The sequence below is a fragment of the Saccopteryx bilineata genome, chromosome 1 (genome assembly GCF_036850765.1).
Source record: "Saccopteryx bilineata isolate mSacBil1 chromosome 1, mSacBil1_pri_phased_curated, whole genome shotgun sequence".
Lineage (NCBI taxonomy): Eukaryota > Metazoa > Chordata > Mammalia > Chiroptera > Emballonuridae > Saccopteryx > Saccopteryx bilineata.
Window position 1 is genome coordinate 250,473,830 of NC_089490.1, and position 14,086 is coordinate 250,487,915.

Genomic DNA, 14,086 nt, shown 5'->3' on the forward strand with positions numbered 1-14,086 from the left:
ACCCAAGTGGAACTTATTAAATCTTAGCATCTCTATTATATTCAAAGACACTGTGAAGTATATATGTGTGGCCTGGAAGTAACTGAAACTATATTTAATAACTACTCAGTCTTCTTTTCCTCTCATCACTAGAGGACTCACACCAGGGGATTCATACCACTGCTGTTATGAAGGATACATTTTTTAACAGACAATATTCAAAGGTCAAAATGAGTCCGTTTTTGACGAGAGGGTCTAATCCTCCCTTTGAACACAAGAGGTCGCTCCTGTGACCGAATACTGGGGGGAAATATTGCTAATCACAATTTGATAAAATTTATTTAAAAATTACAAAAAAAAATTTACAGATATATTTAATGCATTAAATGCACATATCAGTTAAGTAAACAGGAATAATCTCTGGTTACTTTTGAACTTCCAAGTGAAGTGAAACAATGTCTCTACCTAAACTTTGATTTTAATGCAAAATGTATTAGCAACAGACACAACTCCACAGCACAGCCATCATGAAACAACATTAATTATTGGGTTCCCTCAAATTTCCCCCTCGGACAGTGATACTGTCTGCTTGATCTGTACATCTATCTGCCTAGGAACTTATTAAGAAAATACCTGTTTGCAATAACCGTGGGCTAAAGCAAGCAAATCACTTGTCTTCACCATGATAAAATTGCCCATTACTAACGGTTTTCTGCAAGGTACATGCCAGCTTTTCTATTTGCTATCAACATCAGCAATAATTCTTTGGAACAGCTTATTAGTTTAGGGAGTTACAACGCCAACACTGAGAGAGTGGCTTGTTTGAAGCAGGATGGATGGTTAGGGTGCTTTGTGAAATGTAAGTCATCAGGCTCATGGCTGCTTCTGTCGTTTAATTCCCTGTTATAAAGGTAGCATGATGGAATATGATTGGTTAAAATCCTCTATTTACTTTCTGGTCTTATAGTGGTATCTCTCTATCTCTCTTTTAAAAACTAGAGTCAACTTGGTTATCTATACTGGAAACATGCCCGTATATTGAGGAAGGCTTGCTTCCCGTTGATTATCAGCATCAGTTTTGCAAAAGCAGCTGACAAAAGGCTCCATGCATATAATACCAGACTAGAAACTATCACCGAAAACTAAAACCAAAAATCTGGTCGATTTACCAGCCTATCTGCATCCAATTTTCGATTTCACACACTCACTCTGACATAACTTACAATAAAAATAAAAAAGTATGAGATCCAATTAGAGATCTTCCCTGAGAGAAAACAAAACACAACAAATGCATGTTATCGGCAAAGCCTCGGCTAGATCAGGCAGAAACGCACGCATCTTGGCTGCTCCTTGAGCTCTGGAGAACCTTATCCTTGAGAACCGAGCCAGTGAGGCCGGCTGGGGGCTCGCGGCTCTTACCAAGGGCGAGATCTAGCAAACGATACAAAGAAAGGAGTGTCCTAACACACCGGTTTTACTCGGCAACTAGACACCTAAATTACGCTTTCTGCTGCTGCTTGGGTTTGTGGTCCTTTTCAGATAAAATTGGCACCCACGTCAGATAAGGAATAGCTATTTAGAAGCTCTCAGAGGACTGTTGGGTTCTTCGTGGTCTCACTGTGACTTTGTTTTAGGGAGACTGAAAGATGACATGTAAAAAATTATTGAAAAGGGGTACTGGAGAGCTGCAGCACACATTCTTCCCTCTCCAGGTTTTTTTCTGAGAGAAAATGATCAGATTAACACCCACGGTTAAGTGAAATACCCATTTCACTGGTCTTCTTTCTTAAATCCCTCCCTTTTCACGCCCTTAAACGAACGCATTTTAAAAAATCTCTCGAGGCAAGGAACGTTCCCTTATAATTAACCAAAACGCTACTAGCTACTTGTACATGTTTGCTCTGAAACAAAGGGCAGGAGATCAGCAGAGAGAGAGAGAGGCACGGGGCAGGACATAACCTCTTCATAAGCTCGGAACTACTGGAAGACCACTTCGTTTTGGTCTCGAGTTAGCACGCTTCCTAACTCTGGAATTAATACTGCAAAGCGGACGTCGCGGGCCGGAGGGAAAGAAAGGGGCCCGCGGAGCCCACTTGGCTTTACCTGCACGCCTCCGACCGATTGCCCGCTAAGGCCGGAGCGCCCTTCCGTCCCACCCCGCGCTTCTGGAGTTCTGGGGTCAGAGAGAACGGGGTCCCGGGGGAGCAGGAGCGAACAATCCCTCTGGGTCCGTTCGTCCCGTTCCCGGCCCTTCCTCTCCGAGGCGGTTCCCAGCGCGCCCGGCGCAGCCGGTTCGGGGACTCACCCTCCCCGGCAGCCGAGCGCGGCCAGGCCCGCAGCTGTGCGCCCAAGTGCGAGAGCAAACCGAGCTGTTCGAAGGGACCCCTTTCCTAGAACCCGGGAGGGATCTCATCGTCAGGAAGACCTACCCACCAGCCGCTTGCCACCGGCGGCAGAAAAGGGAGCCCCGCGCGCAACACGGCCGGCCGGACCGCTGGGACCCCAGGAGCGCAGGGCGGAGGAGCGGCGCGACAGGCGGCGAGGGCGCAGGCGGCGTGGCCGGGAAGGAGGGCGGGAGGGGGGCGGGAGGAGGAGGAGGAGGAGCAGCGTGAGCGGGCGGCCCGGAGCCAGAGCGGCCGGGCAGCGGGCGCCGGGGGAGAGCGGCGCGCCCGATCAAGTGGCCGGGAAGCCCGGAGCCTCTCCCGCGGGCTCGCCGCACGGTCAGTGGCGCACGGCCGCGGCGGGGCTGAAATATGATAATCAGAACAGCTGCGCCGCGCGCCCCGCAGCCAATGGGCGCGGCGCTCGCCTGACGTCCCCGCGCGCTGCGTCAGACCAATGGCGATGGAGCTGAGTTGGAGCAGAGAAGTTTGAGTAAGAGATAAGGAAGAGAGGTGCCCGAGCCGCGCCGAGTCCGCCGCCGCCGCAGCGCCTCAGCTCCGCCAGCTCCGCCGGCTCCCATTGGACTCCCCGACCCGCGAGGGCGCGGCGCGGTCGGGCAGCGGCGCGCTTAGCCTCGCAGTCCCAGGCCACTGTCTCCCACTTAGCCACAGCTCCAGCATCCTCTCTGTGTGCTGGTCACCACTGTACAACCACCATTGCACTGTGGACACTACTCCCTCTTACAGATATGGGAGACATGGGAGATCCACCAAAAAGTAAGAGGCTCTTTTACCTTGTGGGGCTCGGTGTGCTGGTCTGTGCGGGGGTCTCTCTCAGGCACGGGGGCCAGGGGCTCTTCGGAGTTGGAGTCACTGCCTGGAGAGAGAGAGAGAGAGAGAGAGAGAGAGAGAGAGAAAGTGGCTTTTTCTCGTCGCCACGCCTGCATGCTTTGCGGTTGGTTCTCATCTCCGGTAAACTGAGCGTACCTTGTGTTTGAATTTGTCTGGGTGCCCTCCAAAGCCTAGCCTAGCCTTCTGGTGCTAAGTGGTGGTTTCCTCCCCGGGAATCCTGAGCTCTCCGAGATGGTTAGTCTGTTGCAAAGGTCTGCCTGCACCTACAATACTCGGAGATGTGAAGTAGCATTAGACTTGCAAAAGAGAACGAGTGACAACTGTATTGATGTGTGCTTTTGCTAGCAATATCCAGTCCTAGGTGCTATTTAAGAGCGTGCTTCATGGAAAATATAGACATCCCTGCGTTCACTTAACGCTTCTAGTCAAAACCTTTTCTTTGACTTGACTTATCCGTAATCTTTCCCAGCGGTTATGGCAAAGAGGGAGGAGGGAGGAAAAAGAAATACAAAATGAACGGGTTTGATTGTGTGCTAGGCTTACAAATGTAGACTATTCAAATCTGCATTTTACATATATTCCACCTCCTTTTAAAAATGAGTCAGGGTTTTGATGGCACACATCAATTACCATACCAAAGTGCAATACTCTTTTAAAGAAAAAAAAAAGAAAGAAGAAAAAAAACTCCTAGAGTACGCCCTATGAGAGAACTACACTAAAAGTGTGTTTATCTCTGTAGGAAGTAAACGGTTAGTCAATCATGTATTTATTTTCATTTCAGAAAAACGTCTGATTTCCCTATGTGTTGGTTGCGGCAATCAAATTCACGATCAGTATATTCTGAGGGTTTCTCCGGATTTGGAATGGCATGCGGCATGTTTGAAATGTGCGGAGTGTAATCAGTATTTGGATGAGAGCTGTACGTGCTTTGTTAGAGATGGAAAGACCTACTGTAAAAGAGATTATATCAGGTATGCCATTTATATACTGCTTACTTAATTTTGTGAGATTTCCCTGTCTCTCCGCACTCTTTATTATTTGCTGTGGCTTTGCCTTTTTGCAAAGTTTGCCTTAGTGGAGTCCGGCAGGCAGAAGTTACCCTGAATGTGTATTACTTAAACTATGCTGTTCATCTTGCATTTTAAGGGAGGAAACTTCCACAAAATTTGATAGTGGTCCTCACCTTTTTTGTGGTATTGCAGCTTGTTAAATTGCTCTTGGACTCTGTGGTGCTCAAATTATTTTTCTTTTTTAACATCCCCCTTCCAAGCCAAACAAACAAACAACCACACAAAAAAAAAACAATTTAAAGACGGGTAATTTGGAGGTTCTAAATTTTTTAAAAATTGTTTTTATTGTATTGTACAGTGTTTTTCTTTTTTTATATATTTTAGTTCAGCATTTGATTAGTAACTTATAAAATCTTTGGAGATGTCAATGTAATGAGTGAAATAAAAGTTTGACATACACATTTAAAGATGCATTTTGAAAGAGCAACTAGCCTTTTACTTTTTAGTCTAAGCGTTTCTACCTGAAAATTTTTAAAAGCAACCTAAATATTCCCTGCAAAACGACCGGAAATTTAATCTTTTTAAATATTAACCCTTTGGTGACATCTGACTGTCTTTTCTTTCTTATCTTATCTGAGCTGATGAATTAGACAGAGCAGATCAAATTGCCCATCATCTGTCTGCGAACAATTGGTATATTTAGATAATTGAACAGCTTCCTTTCTCACATTAAAATCTGGTAACTGATAAAATGAGTGAATTACCCATATTGACAAGACTAAAACCACCTAAGGAACTTTCTGAGTTTTTTTTGTTTGTTTGTTTTTCCTTTCAGTTTGTTCGGCATCTAAACTTCATGCTTTTGCTAATCTCAAATTTTCTTTGACTTGTGTATCTATGTCAGAAACTTCATTACCTGCCTTAGGAAGCCAGTCGAATTTCTAAAGAAAATTTTATTGTTTCTATCACAAACAGAAGAGATCACACCTTTGCTATTATATTAAAAAGCACCAAAATTAAATTTAAAAAAATTCTCTAGCGGCTATGGACAAGAAAATAGCTTTTGTAAGTAATGGCGTTTTGGGAGGTAAGCACTTAGTTTAGTCAAGATTGTGCCCTTATAATTTTTTCCCCGCTCACCTAGTATCCAGGGATTTTTATTCTTACTTTAAAATCATGAAATAGAGAGTAGACTCTTGACAGAAACAACTGAACAGTGCAAAAAAAAAACTTATAAATACTTTGATGGAGGTAGGGGAAGAGTGGGAGGAAATGGGGAAGAGGGGAACCCGAGGAAGGGGGAGGGGTTTCCCAAATTGTTTGGTCACAAGCAAGGTAAAGTCCTCATCCTATGAAATGGAAGATCTCACATGGAGTAGGCGGAGGGAGGCACAACTTTTGAATCTACCTTCTAACCTCTGACAAATGAGCCTTTTCCATTGTTTACTTGATTGGTGTGTGAACTGCAGGTTCTGCAGAGGAGCTCACTCCGCACCTCCAGGAGTGTCGTTACTCCACTGGAGATAGTGTTTTGCCCAGTTGCATACAGACCTGCATGTTCCTAATTCTGGATACATGTTTGGAGAAGGAGCAAGTTGCTTTTACCTTTTCTTCTCCACTCACTCTCCATTCGTGTGTGTGTGTGTGTGTGTGTGTGTGTGTGTGTCCCTGTCCCTTTGAAATCCTGTAGTTGTAAAAGCAGTACAGAGAGATCATTTAGATTTCTATAAGCCTTTCTCCCCGTGGAGAAGCGGGCTGTTTTCCTCTCTTCCATTCTGTCTGTAGAAATGCCCCCCGCTTCTGCTGTTACTTACACCTGGAGAGGGGGTCCTGGCGGGGTTGTAGAGAAGGAACCTACAAAGCTTGTCTCTTGGTAAGGAGAGGCCAGAAGCAAGAAACACGGTCGACATGGATCTTTTCGGGTTTTTTTTGTTTTGTTTTCTGGCTGGTCATGGCTCTAAAAACAAACTGAAGTTGAGGTAGATGCTTCAGCCACTTGAAAGAGATTGAGAGGACAGAAGCAAATTTTGGAAATAATCGGGGAAGACCGCAGAGGAAACTTTCTGTTAACATTGTTGCTGGCCGAGAAATCTTGAGTTCCAGCGGAGCTGCTGTACTTGTGCAGCGAGGGCTCTGGAGGCCCTTCGGTTTCATTTTGTCCTTCTGCTTGTGCATTTGCGTGAGTTTGCACCCGACTGGGGTGACAGTCTCTTTTTTCCTTGGAAGGAGGACTTTCGGTTGCAGGTTTAGAGACATTTCCAGGAAGTGTGGGTCCGGTGAATCCTGGAGTCCCTCCGGGGCTCCTTCCTTTATGGAGTCGCAAGAGGCACCCTGATCGCTCGAGCCGCGGCTCAGGCGTTAGAGCACATCAGACTTTTGTCCTTAGTGTGGACTGGGTGAGTGAGCTAAGAGGTACGACTGAGCAGGAGAGGTTCCAAAAGGGAAAGGAGAGGCAGAGGAAGCGGAACCTAACCACATCTGTTTTTTCCGTCCTCAGCTTGTCTGCTTAATCCCGATTCGGGGGACTCAGGGCCTTGTGGCCGGGACTCTGGCGGGGCAGTGTCCGCCTGAAGTGACCCCTGTCCCTGTGCTTCTCTCCCGCCCGGCCGGGCCCCGCGCAGGTTGTACGGGATCAAATGCGCCAAGTGCAGCATCGGCTTCAGCAAGAATGACTTCGTGATGCGTGCCCGATCCAAGGTGTACCACATCGAGTGTTTCCGCTGCGTGGCCTGCAGCCGCCAGCTCATCCCCGGAGACGAGTTTGCGCTGCGGGAGGACGGGCTCTTCTGCCGCGCGGACCACGACGTGGTGGAGAGGGCCGGCCTGGGCGCCGGCGACCCGCTCAGCCCCCTGCACCCGGCGCGGCCGCTGCAAATGGCAGGTACTCCTCGGCCCGGAGAGAGCGAGGCAGGGCGCCGGCTCGGAGGCCAGGCCAGCCTGCCCCTTCTGCTGCTACTGCGCTGGCCGCCGCTGCAACCCTGCGCCACACCGCAGGGCAGTTGCCTGGCAGCGAGGTAGCCTGCAGTTAACCAGTTAACCGAAGTGGAAGGGGTGCCGTTTGCACGGCTTTACAGCGGGGTTCAGAGCGGTCATTTGTCCCCTCTACCTTCCGCAGCACACCTGCAGGTCTGTGTGTCTAAATATGGGTACATATGAATGTACACCACTTGTGCACACATGTATACACACGCCCAAACAGTACTTCAGCTCCTTGGCCTTCAAGTCGCAGCTTACTGAAAATGGGCACCAGCGCTGGCCAGGTACTCACCCTGCCGCTGCCTAATTAAAGGGGCGGAGCTCGGGCCCCCAGAAGCTTCCTCTAACCCAGCGAGGAAGTTTAGGTGGCCTGAAGTCATCAGCGCCTCTGATCCCATTTCCTTACCAACTGCCCCCATACTCCCGAAACAGTTTTAAAATTTATTTTTATCCTTTTGTGAGAAAATGAACATGAAAAGATACAGTCTTACTAACTACAGGCCCTGGCACAGAGCTGTAATTTAAAACTGTCAACAAGCTAATCTGCAGTAATTGCCTTTTAAAGGGAGCCTGCCCCTTTAAACCATTCATTCCAAGTGATTTGGTGAGAATTTCATTTCGGTCCTGTGTCTGTAACAGTAAATTGACCCCATAGGTGTTGACCTGACCCCAGGGGATCCTGGAAGCTGTAGGATTTGTACCTTCCAGATCAGAGGGCCTTTTCCCCAGAAAGGAGAGGAGAAGTAGCAAGGTAGACCAGAAGGGGCCAGGGGTAAGAAGGCAGACAATGTTTCCAATCCTGCCTTCTGGTCATGAATAGATCCGCCCTGGTGCATTTTTAAAGTATCAGTTCCCACTAAACACTGGCTGAGAAAACGACAGCTTACCCCCTCTGCTTCCTGGCAGCTCTAAGAATTCTGCCCTGGGGGATTTGTGACTTACTTGCAGGGGCAAAGCCGGAGGTGGCAACTTCTGTTGGGAGCAACCTGTGTGTGCACTGCTTGTGGGGAGAGAGAGAGAGGAGGCTGGAGAATGGGGACAGATCGGGAGCCGGAGGCTTCCCAGCTGTCCTCTTAAGAGCCTAGGCTTCTCCATAGTTTCAGTTTTCCTTTGGTGGGGGTCCTCCTGTTTCGGGACCATCCAGGTAGATTCGGTGCTATGAGAGATCAAGGACTGGAGAGATGGCCGAAATACAGAATTTTTTTAGTCCCTTGACAGAAGTGGCTTCTAGGGACTGAAGTTCAAGGCTTTCTGGCAGAATTTTCCTCGGCCTCCGTGTTGCAGATTTCCAGGCTGGTGCGGTGTCTCTGGCTTTCACTGGCGTGTTCTGCATTACCTTCCCTGGGACCCTGTGTGACTTCTGCCCAAGAGCCTGGAGGTGGGGGATACTTGGTGTAACCTGGGTCTGGTCTGAGTGAGGAAAGGCAAGGAGGGAGGAGGAACAACACTGAAAAAACACCACCCCTATTGGAGCAGAGTGACCAGCCCTGGAGCTGCGCCCCTTTGCTCTGCTGTTCGGACAGAATTGGGGCGGAGGCTGCATTCTGGAGCAGATTACTTAGTAGTGACCTCTAATATTAGAGAGCGAGATTTTATTTCACCTCTGCTGCCCCCACTTTGTCGAGGCTGCAGAGCGCTGACCATTTTCCGGAGCGGCAGGCGGCCGGCTCCGGCCTGCACTCACGTGCCCCTCTCCCCGCAGCGGAGCCCATCTCCGCGCGGCAGCCAGCCCTGCGGCCGCACGTGCACAAGCAGCCTGAGAAGACCACCCGCGTGCGGACCGTGCTCAACGAGAAGCAGCTGCACACCTTGCGGACCTGCTATGCTGCCAACCCGCGGCCCGATGCACTCATGAAGGAGCAGCTAGTGGAGATGACTGGCCTCAGCCCCCGGGTGATCCGGGTCTGGTTTCAGAACAAGCGGTGCAAGGACAAGAAGCGGAGCATCATGATGAAGCAGCTTCAGCAGCAGCAGCCCAATGACAAAACTGTGAGTGGCCCTGGGGATGGGCAGGGGACCCCAGAGGAGCCGAGGAGGCCGGCCAGGTGTGTGCTGGCAGCCCAGGTTAGCTGGCTGGCACACCAGCCAGCCACCCTGCTTTGGAGCGGGAGCCCTAACAGGCAGCCCTGTCCTGTCCCATCCCCCAGGGAGAGGCATCCCAGGGCCAGCTGGCCTGATGGAGGGGAGGGAGGAACCACAGCACCCCAAACTGCACGGATGGGCGGATGGGCTCATGCCCTTCAACCTCCTCCCTGCCCTCCACCTGCTGCCCCTCTGTGGGCAGGCAGCAGCAAGGCCAGGCTCTGGTTTTGACATTTAAGTCCTTAGTTCCCTCCTCCTGTGCTGGAGAAAGGAGGGAGGGACAACTCCTTTGCTTCCCATGAAATTCAGGGTTTCGGAGTCATTCTTGTCCCCCCTTACTACACCCCCACAATCCTGGCTAGGCCTTTTGTAGCACCTTGAGGCCTGTGAGGTCCTGCAAGGTGACCCACAGAAACAAGGCACCCTCTGCTCAAGGTCAAGCCGGGGCCTCCAGAGAGGTCAGGCCTCTGGTACTATTATCCACGATCATCCTGGGTCCACAGTGCCTACCCCACAGGCCTTCTGATTAAATTAACCTAGAGAGTTCTTTTTTTTTTTTTCTTTTTCTTTTTACTGCATTGGCCCTATTTTTAAATGCCATAAAATCTGCTGTCATTAAACTTGGCAGGCTGGCCAGCCCTGGGCCAGGGCACTTTCTAAGTTGGTTAGTGCTTAATACGCCAGACCAAAAGGCGTGTGGGTAGGGGTTGGCCCTGCAGGGAGAGCGGCCTGGGGAGAAGGCGAACTGAAACTGCTCTGGAAGCCCGGTGTAGAGACCGGAGGGAGCCCCACGTCTAGAGACAGGAGGGAGGCCGGTCTGCCTGAGCTTCCTGTGGCTCAGGCCAGTGGGCTGACCGGAGGAATTGGGGATAAACCAGGAGAGGAAGGGAAGGAAGAAATTCACAGTAGAATTTGGTTTAATGAGATCCAAGCAGACCGAAAAGCCCAGGCCACAGAAGCATAAAAACAAAAACACAGGAAAACAAAACTGAACTCCTGCTCATATCCCTACGTGCAGCAGATTAACTGAGTCAATAAAGGCCACCATATAGATAAGATAATACCTAGGTATATTTGTTTAGCCTGTGCAGACAATGGAGGGAGGGAGTTTGCTCATTAACATGTTGGGATGGGGGGGTGCTATTCACAGAATATCCAGGGGATGACAGGAACTCCCATGGTGGCTGCCAGTCCAGAGAGACATGATGGTGGCTTACAGGCAAACCCAGTGGAGGTGCAGAGTTACCAGCCACCTTGGAAAGTACTGAGTGACTTCGCCTTGCAGAGTGACATAGATCAGCCTGCTTTTCAGCAACTGGTAAGTGTCAGCTCGCAGTGTGAAGGGCTGAATCTCCCACAGAAAGGGGATTCTGGTTTAAGGGCCACACAGTTAAGATTGGGGGTTAGGATGGGGGGTGCCTCCCAGGCCCCTGGGCTGGGCTGGGCAGAGATGAGGGCTGTGTGGCAAAGAGAAGGTGGCAAGCTCGCAAGAAAAACAAACGTCCTGTGAGTCTTTTATGAGAGTTCATCATTTGACCATATAGGTTGTGTTTTCTGTCAGCCCTGCTTTGAAGGATTAATTTCAAGGTGCCTAACTAAATAGACATGTTTGGGAAGGCCACAGGGTTGCAAAATCCTGTGTCTCAGACTTGAGAGTTAGTTACAATTGACATTGTAATCAGCAATTAGTAAATTTTGTCCCTCCTCAGCTCCTAGAAAGTGGTATATTTCAGGTCCTAAATCAAGGGGAGGGTAATGACATTGACACAGGTAATCAATGTCATTTATCAGTGGGCAGCAGGCATCTGTCTGAGTGCCGTTTTCAGATATGTCAAGAAAGAGTCCAGCTATTCAAAGATACGATTGATACATTTTGTCACTCTATCCCTTTCTGGGGCTCTCTTAGTCTAAAAGTAGGACTGCTCAAACATTTTTAAGTATAGGAGTACAAATTTCATATATAATCACATACTGTGGGGCCATATGTAGCAAAAGTAACGTGAGTTCTACCAATCAGATAATGTGTGAAAATCTGTTTAGCATTAATGTGTTATACACATCCAGAAAAAAATAAACTCACCTTTTGCCTACAAAAAGCTTAAGGGTCAAGATAAACAAGATTATTGAATATACGTCCTTTACATCCGTTGTGAGAATGATATAGGTAATGGGCCAGAGCCAGTGGTTACAAAAACTTGGCCCAAGCTTATGTTTGCAAGTGGATCCATCTAGGACCATTGGAGAAGTCCCTTGACCTCACAAGGGGCAAGTTTAATAGGGTAAAATAGGAAGGTAGATTCTGGAATTAGGAAAAATAATTTATTTTAAAGTCAGGTTAATCTTATGAGTAATTTGAGTGACACCTGGATCCTCGGCAAGGGCAAGCAGGAGAGGGTGCAGGGCGGCTGCTGAAACATTAGTGATAGATGTGAGCAGAAGCAAGGAGCCAGGAGGGTCTGGGGTGGGGAGCTGGATGGACAAGGAGCTTGACAACAGCAACACAATCCTTTCTCTATTTGTAATGCGATGATGTTATAATATATGGGTCTCATTTCGGAAGGAAGAACCTGATTTAAAGAGAAAGACAGAGAAAAGCCAACAGACAGTGGGACCAACAAGGAAGAAAGCCCATGCTGGGAACCCTTTGAGAAGTTTATCCTTGTTCTGGGGAGCCTCCCCTGAATCACCTGTCACAGGATCTGAGTGCCTTATGGATTTCCCAACTCCAGAAGGGGAGAGGCTTTGATGCCCGGGGACTGGGAACCATCCTGCTCCTGGGGCAACATGTAGCCAGCCGGCAGGCTGATTTTATTCCGAGCATGCGTGGTCCAGTCGTGATGCCCTTTTACAGCGGGGAACGTTTGTCCTTAAATAATTTAATGCAACAGAATGTTGGGAATTCAATTGCAGTTAAAACAGATCTCTTGGAAGATGGCAAAGCGAGAGGATTTCTTTTCAAATTATTTTCCTTGTAGGGTTTTCTTTTTAGCCTGTTACAATCAAATTATATACCCCTATCTACCTATCCTGTCTGCACACACACACAGGTCCTTGTATGTACACATTAATGTGATGACTTTATCATCCTTTTATGCCTCTGATCAAAGCCTCCTTTATCCATTTCTCAACCTTCTGTGCAGGTCAATTTTTCCGAAGGAGGACCGGGCTCTAATTCCACGGGCAGCGAGGTGGCGTCGATGTCCTCTCAGCTCCCAGATACACCCAACAGCATGGTTGCCAGTCCTATTGAGGCATGAGGAACATTCACTCAGATGTCTTTTTCTTTTTTCGCTGTTTGGAGACAGTGGGAATTGATACTGTTGAACTTCGACACAAAAGTATTTAACGACCCGACCCAGTCCGCGAAAACTGAATCGAGAAATGAATGCTCCAATGAAATGCACGAAGTCTGTTTTAATGACAAGGTAATATGGTAGCAACACTGTGAAGACAATCATGCAATTTGACTAGAATTAAAACGTAACAACAAATGAAACCCAAACCCAACATAACGCTATCCAGTGACCTTAGGAGTACTGAGAAAGAAAGAAAGAAAAAAAAAAGACGTTTTTAAAACGTAGAGGATTTATATTCAAGGATCTCAAAAAAAAAAAAAAAAAAGCGCCTTTTCATTTCACTGCACATCTACAGAAAAGCAGACGTAAGAGATTTTTCAAGTCCATCTTATTCTGAATGGTGCTGTTTCTAGATTGGTCATTGGCTTTGCCTAACAGAAGCTCCAGCAAATGGGCAGGAAGAGAAACTGGCCTTGGGCTGAAAGGGTCCCTTCAGGAAGGTGGAGCCAGCCGCGGAGGTGCGCGGAGTTTTCCGTTGATTGTATCGAGGGGTTAATTGAAATCTGGGTTTCTTAGCATGTCCTGTAGCTGATTTTTTTTTTTTCCTTTTCGCCTCCCCCCCTCCTCTTCTTCTTCCTCTTCCTTTCTTCTAATTCTTCTTTTTTTTTTTTTTGAGATCCATCCTCTATCAAGAAGTCTGAAGCGACTTTAAAGGTTTTTGAATTTAGATTTAAAAACCAACTTATAAAGCATTGCAACAAGGTTACCTCTATTTTGCCACAAGCGTCTCGGGATTGTGTTTGACTTGTGTCTGTCAAGAACTTTTCCCCCAAAGATGTGTATAGTTATTGGTTAAAATGACTGTTTCTCTCTCTCTCTCTCTCTCTCTCTCTCTCTCTCTTTCTCTCTCTCTCTCTGGAAATAAAGAGGAAAAAAAGGAAACATTTTTTTGTTTGCTCTTGCATTGCAAAAATTATAAAGTAATTTATTATTTATTGTCGGAAGACTTGCCACTTTTCATGTCATTTGACATTTTTTTGTTTGCTAAAGTAAAAAAAAAAGATAAAGGTTGTACCATGGTCTTTGAATTATATGTCTAATTCTATGTGTTTTGTCATTTTTTTTCTTAAATATGTGAAATCAAAGCGCCATATGTAGGATTATATCTTCAGGACTATTTCACTAATAAACGTTTGGCATAGATAAATAAACGCAATGATCCGGGGTCCCTCTTTTATATGTTTACAAGTAAGCCGTTAAAGTGTGTGAAATTAAGTACTGCATGTGAATGGGGTAAACTGACAGTCGGTGTGATGTTTCAATGCAAATATAGTAGTTAAGGGTGAGCTTGCAAGTTTGCATTGTAATAGGGGGACCAACCCTGGTTGGAAGCGTTTAGCTCTTGGCGGTCATAATATTACTGGTGTTTGAAAATAAAATGCTGTCCTCCCGCCTGTACCCCCCCCCTTTCCTTCCTCTTGTTCCACCCCACCCCACAGCAAAATGAGGG

At 47.6% G+C, this 14,086-nt stretch overlaps 1 protein-coding gene across 2 annotated transcripts; it reads left to right on the top strand.

Moving 5' to 3' along the window:
* Positions 1-2,903: 2,903 nt before the first annotated feature.
* On the top strand, positions 2,904-13,743 carry ISL1 (ISL LIM homeobox 1). Of its 2 annotated transcripts, XM_066240662.1 has the most exons (6): positions 2,904-3,137; positions 3,994-4,183; positions 6,844-7,103; positions 8,901-9,187; positions 10,431-10,598; positions 12,421-13,743. In XM_066240662.1, exons 1-6 carry the CDS (start codon positions 3,110-3,112, stop codon positions 12,535-12,537), a joined length of 1,050 nt encoding a protein of 349 aa, XP_066096759.1. In that variant the 5' UTR covers positions 2,904-3,109; the 3' UTR covers positions 12,538-13,743. The 2 variants fall into 2 exon arrangements, with proteins under 2 accessions (XP_066096759.1, XP_066096767.1); XM_066240670.1 differs by lacking the exons at positions 2,904-3,137; positions 3,994-4,183 and adding an exon at positions 4,575-6,095.
* The last annotated feature ends 343 nt before the right edge of the window (positions 13,744-14,086 follow it).

Bases quoted from the DNA above. Each gene is read 5' to 3' on its own strand.
- ISL1 (XM_066240662.1), top strand. From the start codon at position 3,110: ATGGGAGACATGGGAGATCCACCAAAAA. The intron at 3,138-3,993 runs GTAAGAGGCTCT...TTTTCATTTCAG, and splicing joins CATGGGAGATCCACCAAAAA to AAAAACGTCTGATTTCCCTA. The intron at 7,104-8,900 runs GTACTCCTCGGC...CTCTCCCCGCAG, and splicing joins GCGGCCGCTGCAAATGGCAG to CGGAGCCCATCTCCGCGCGG.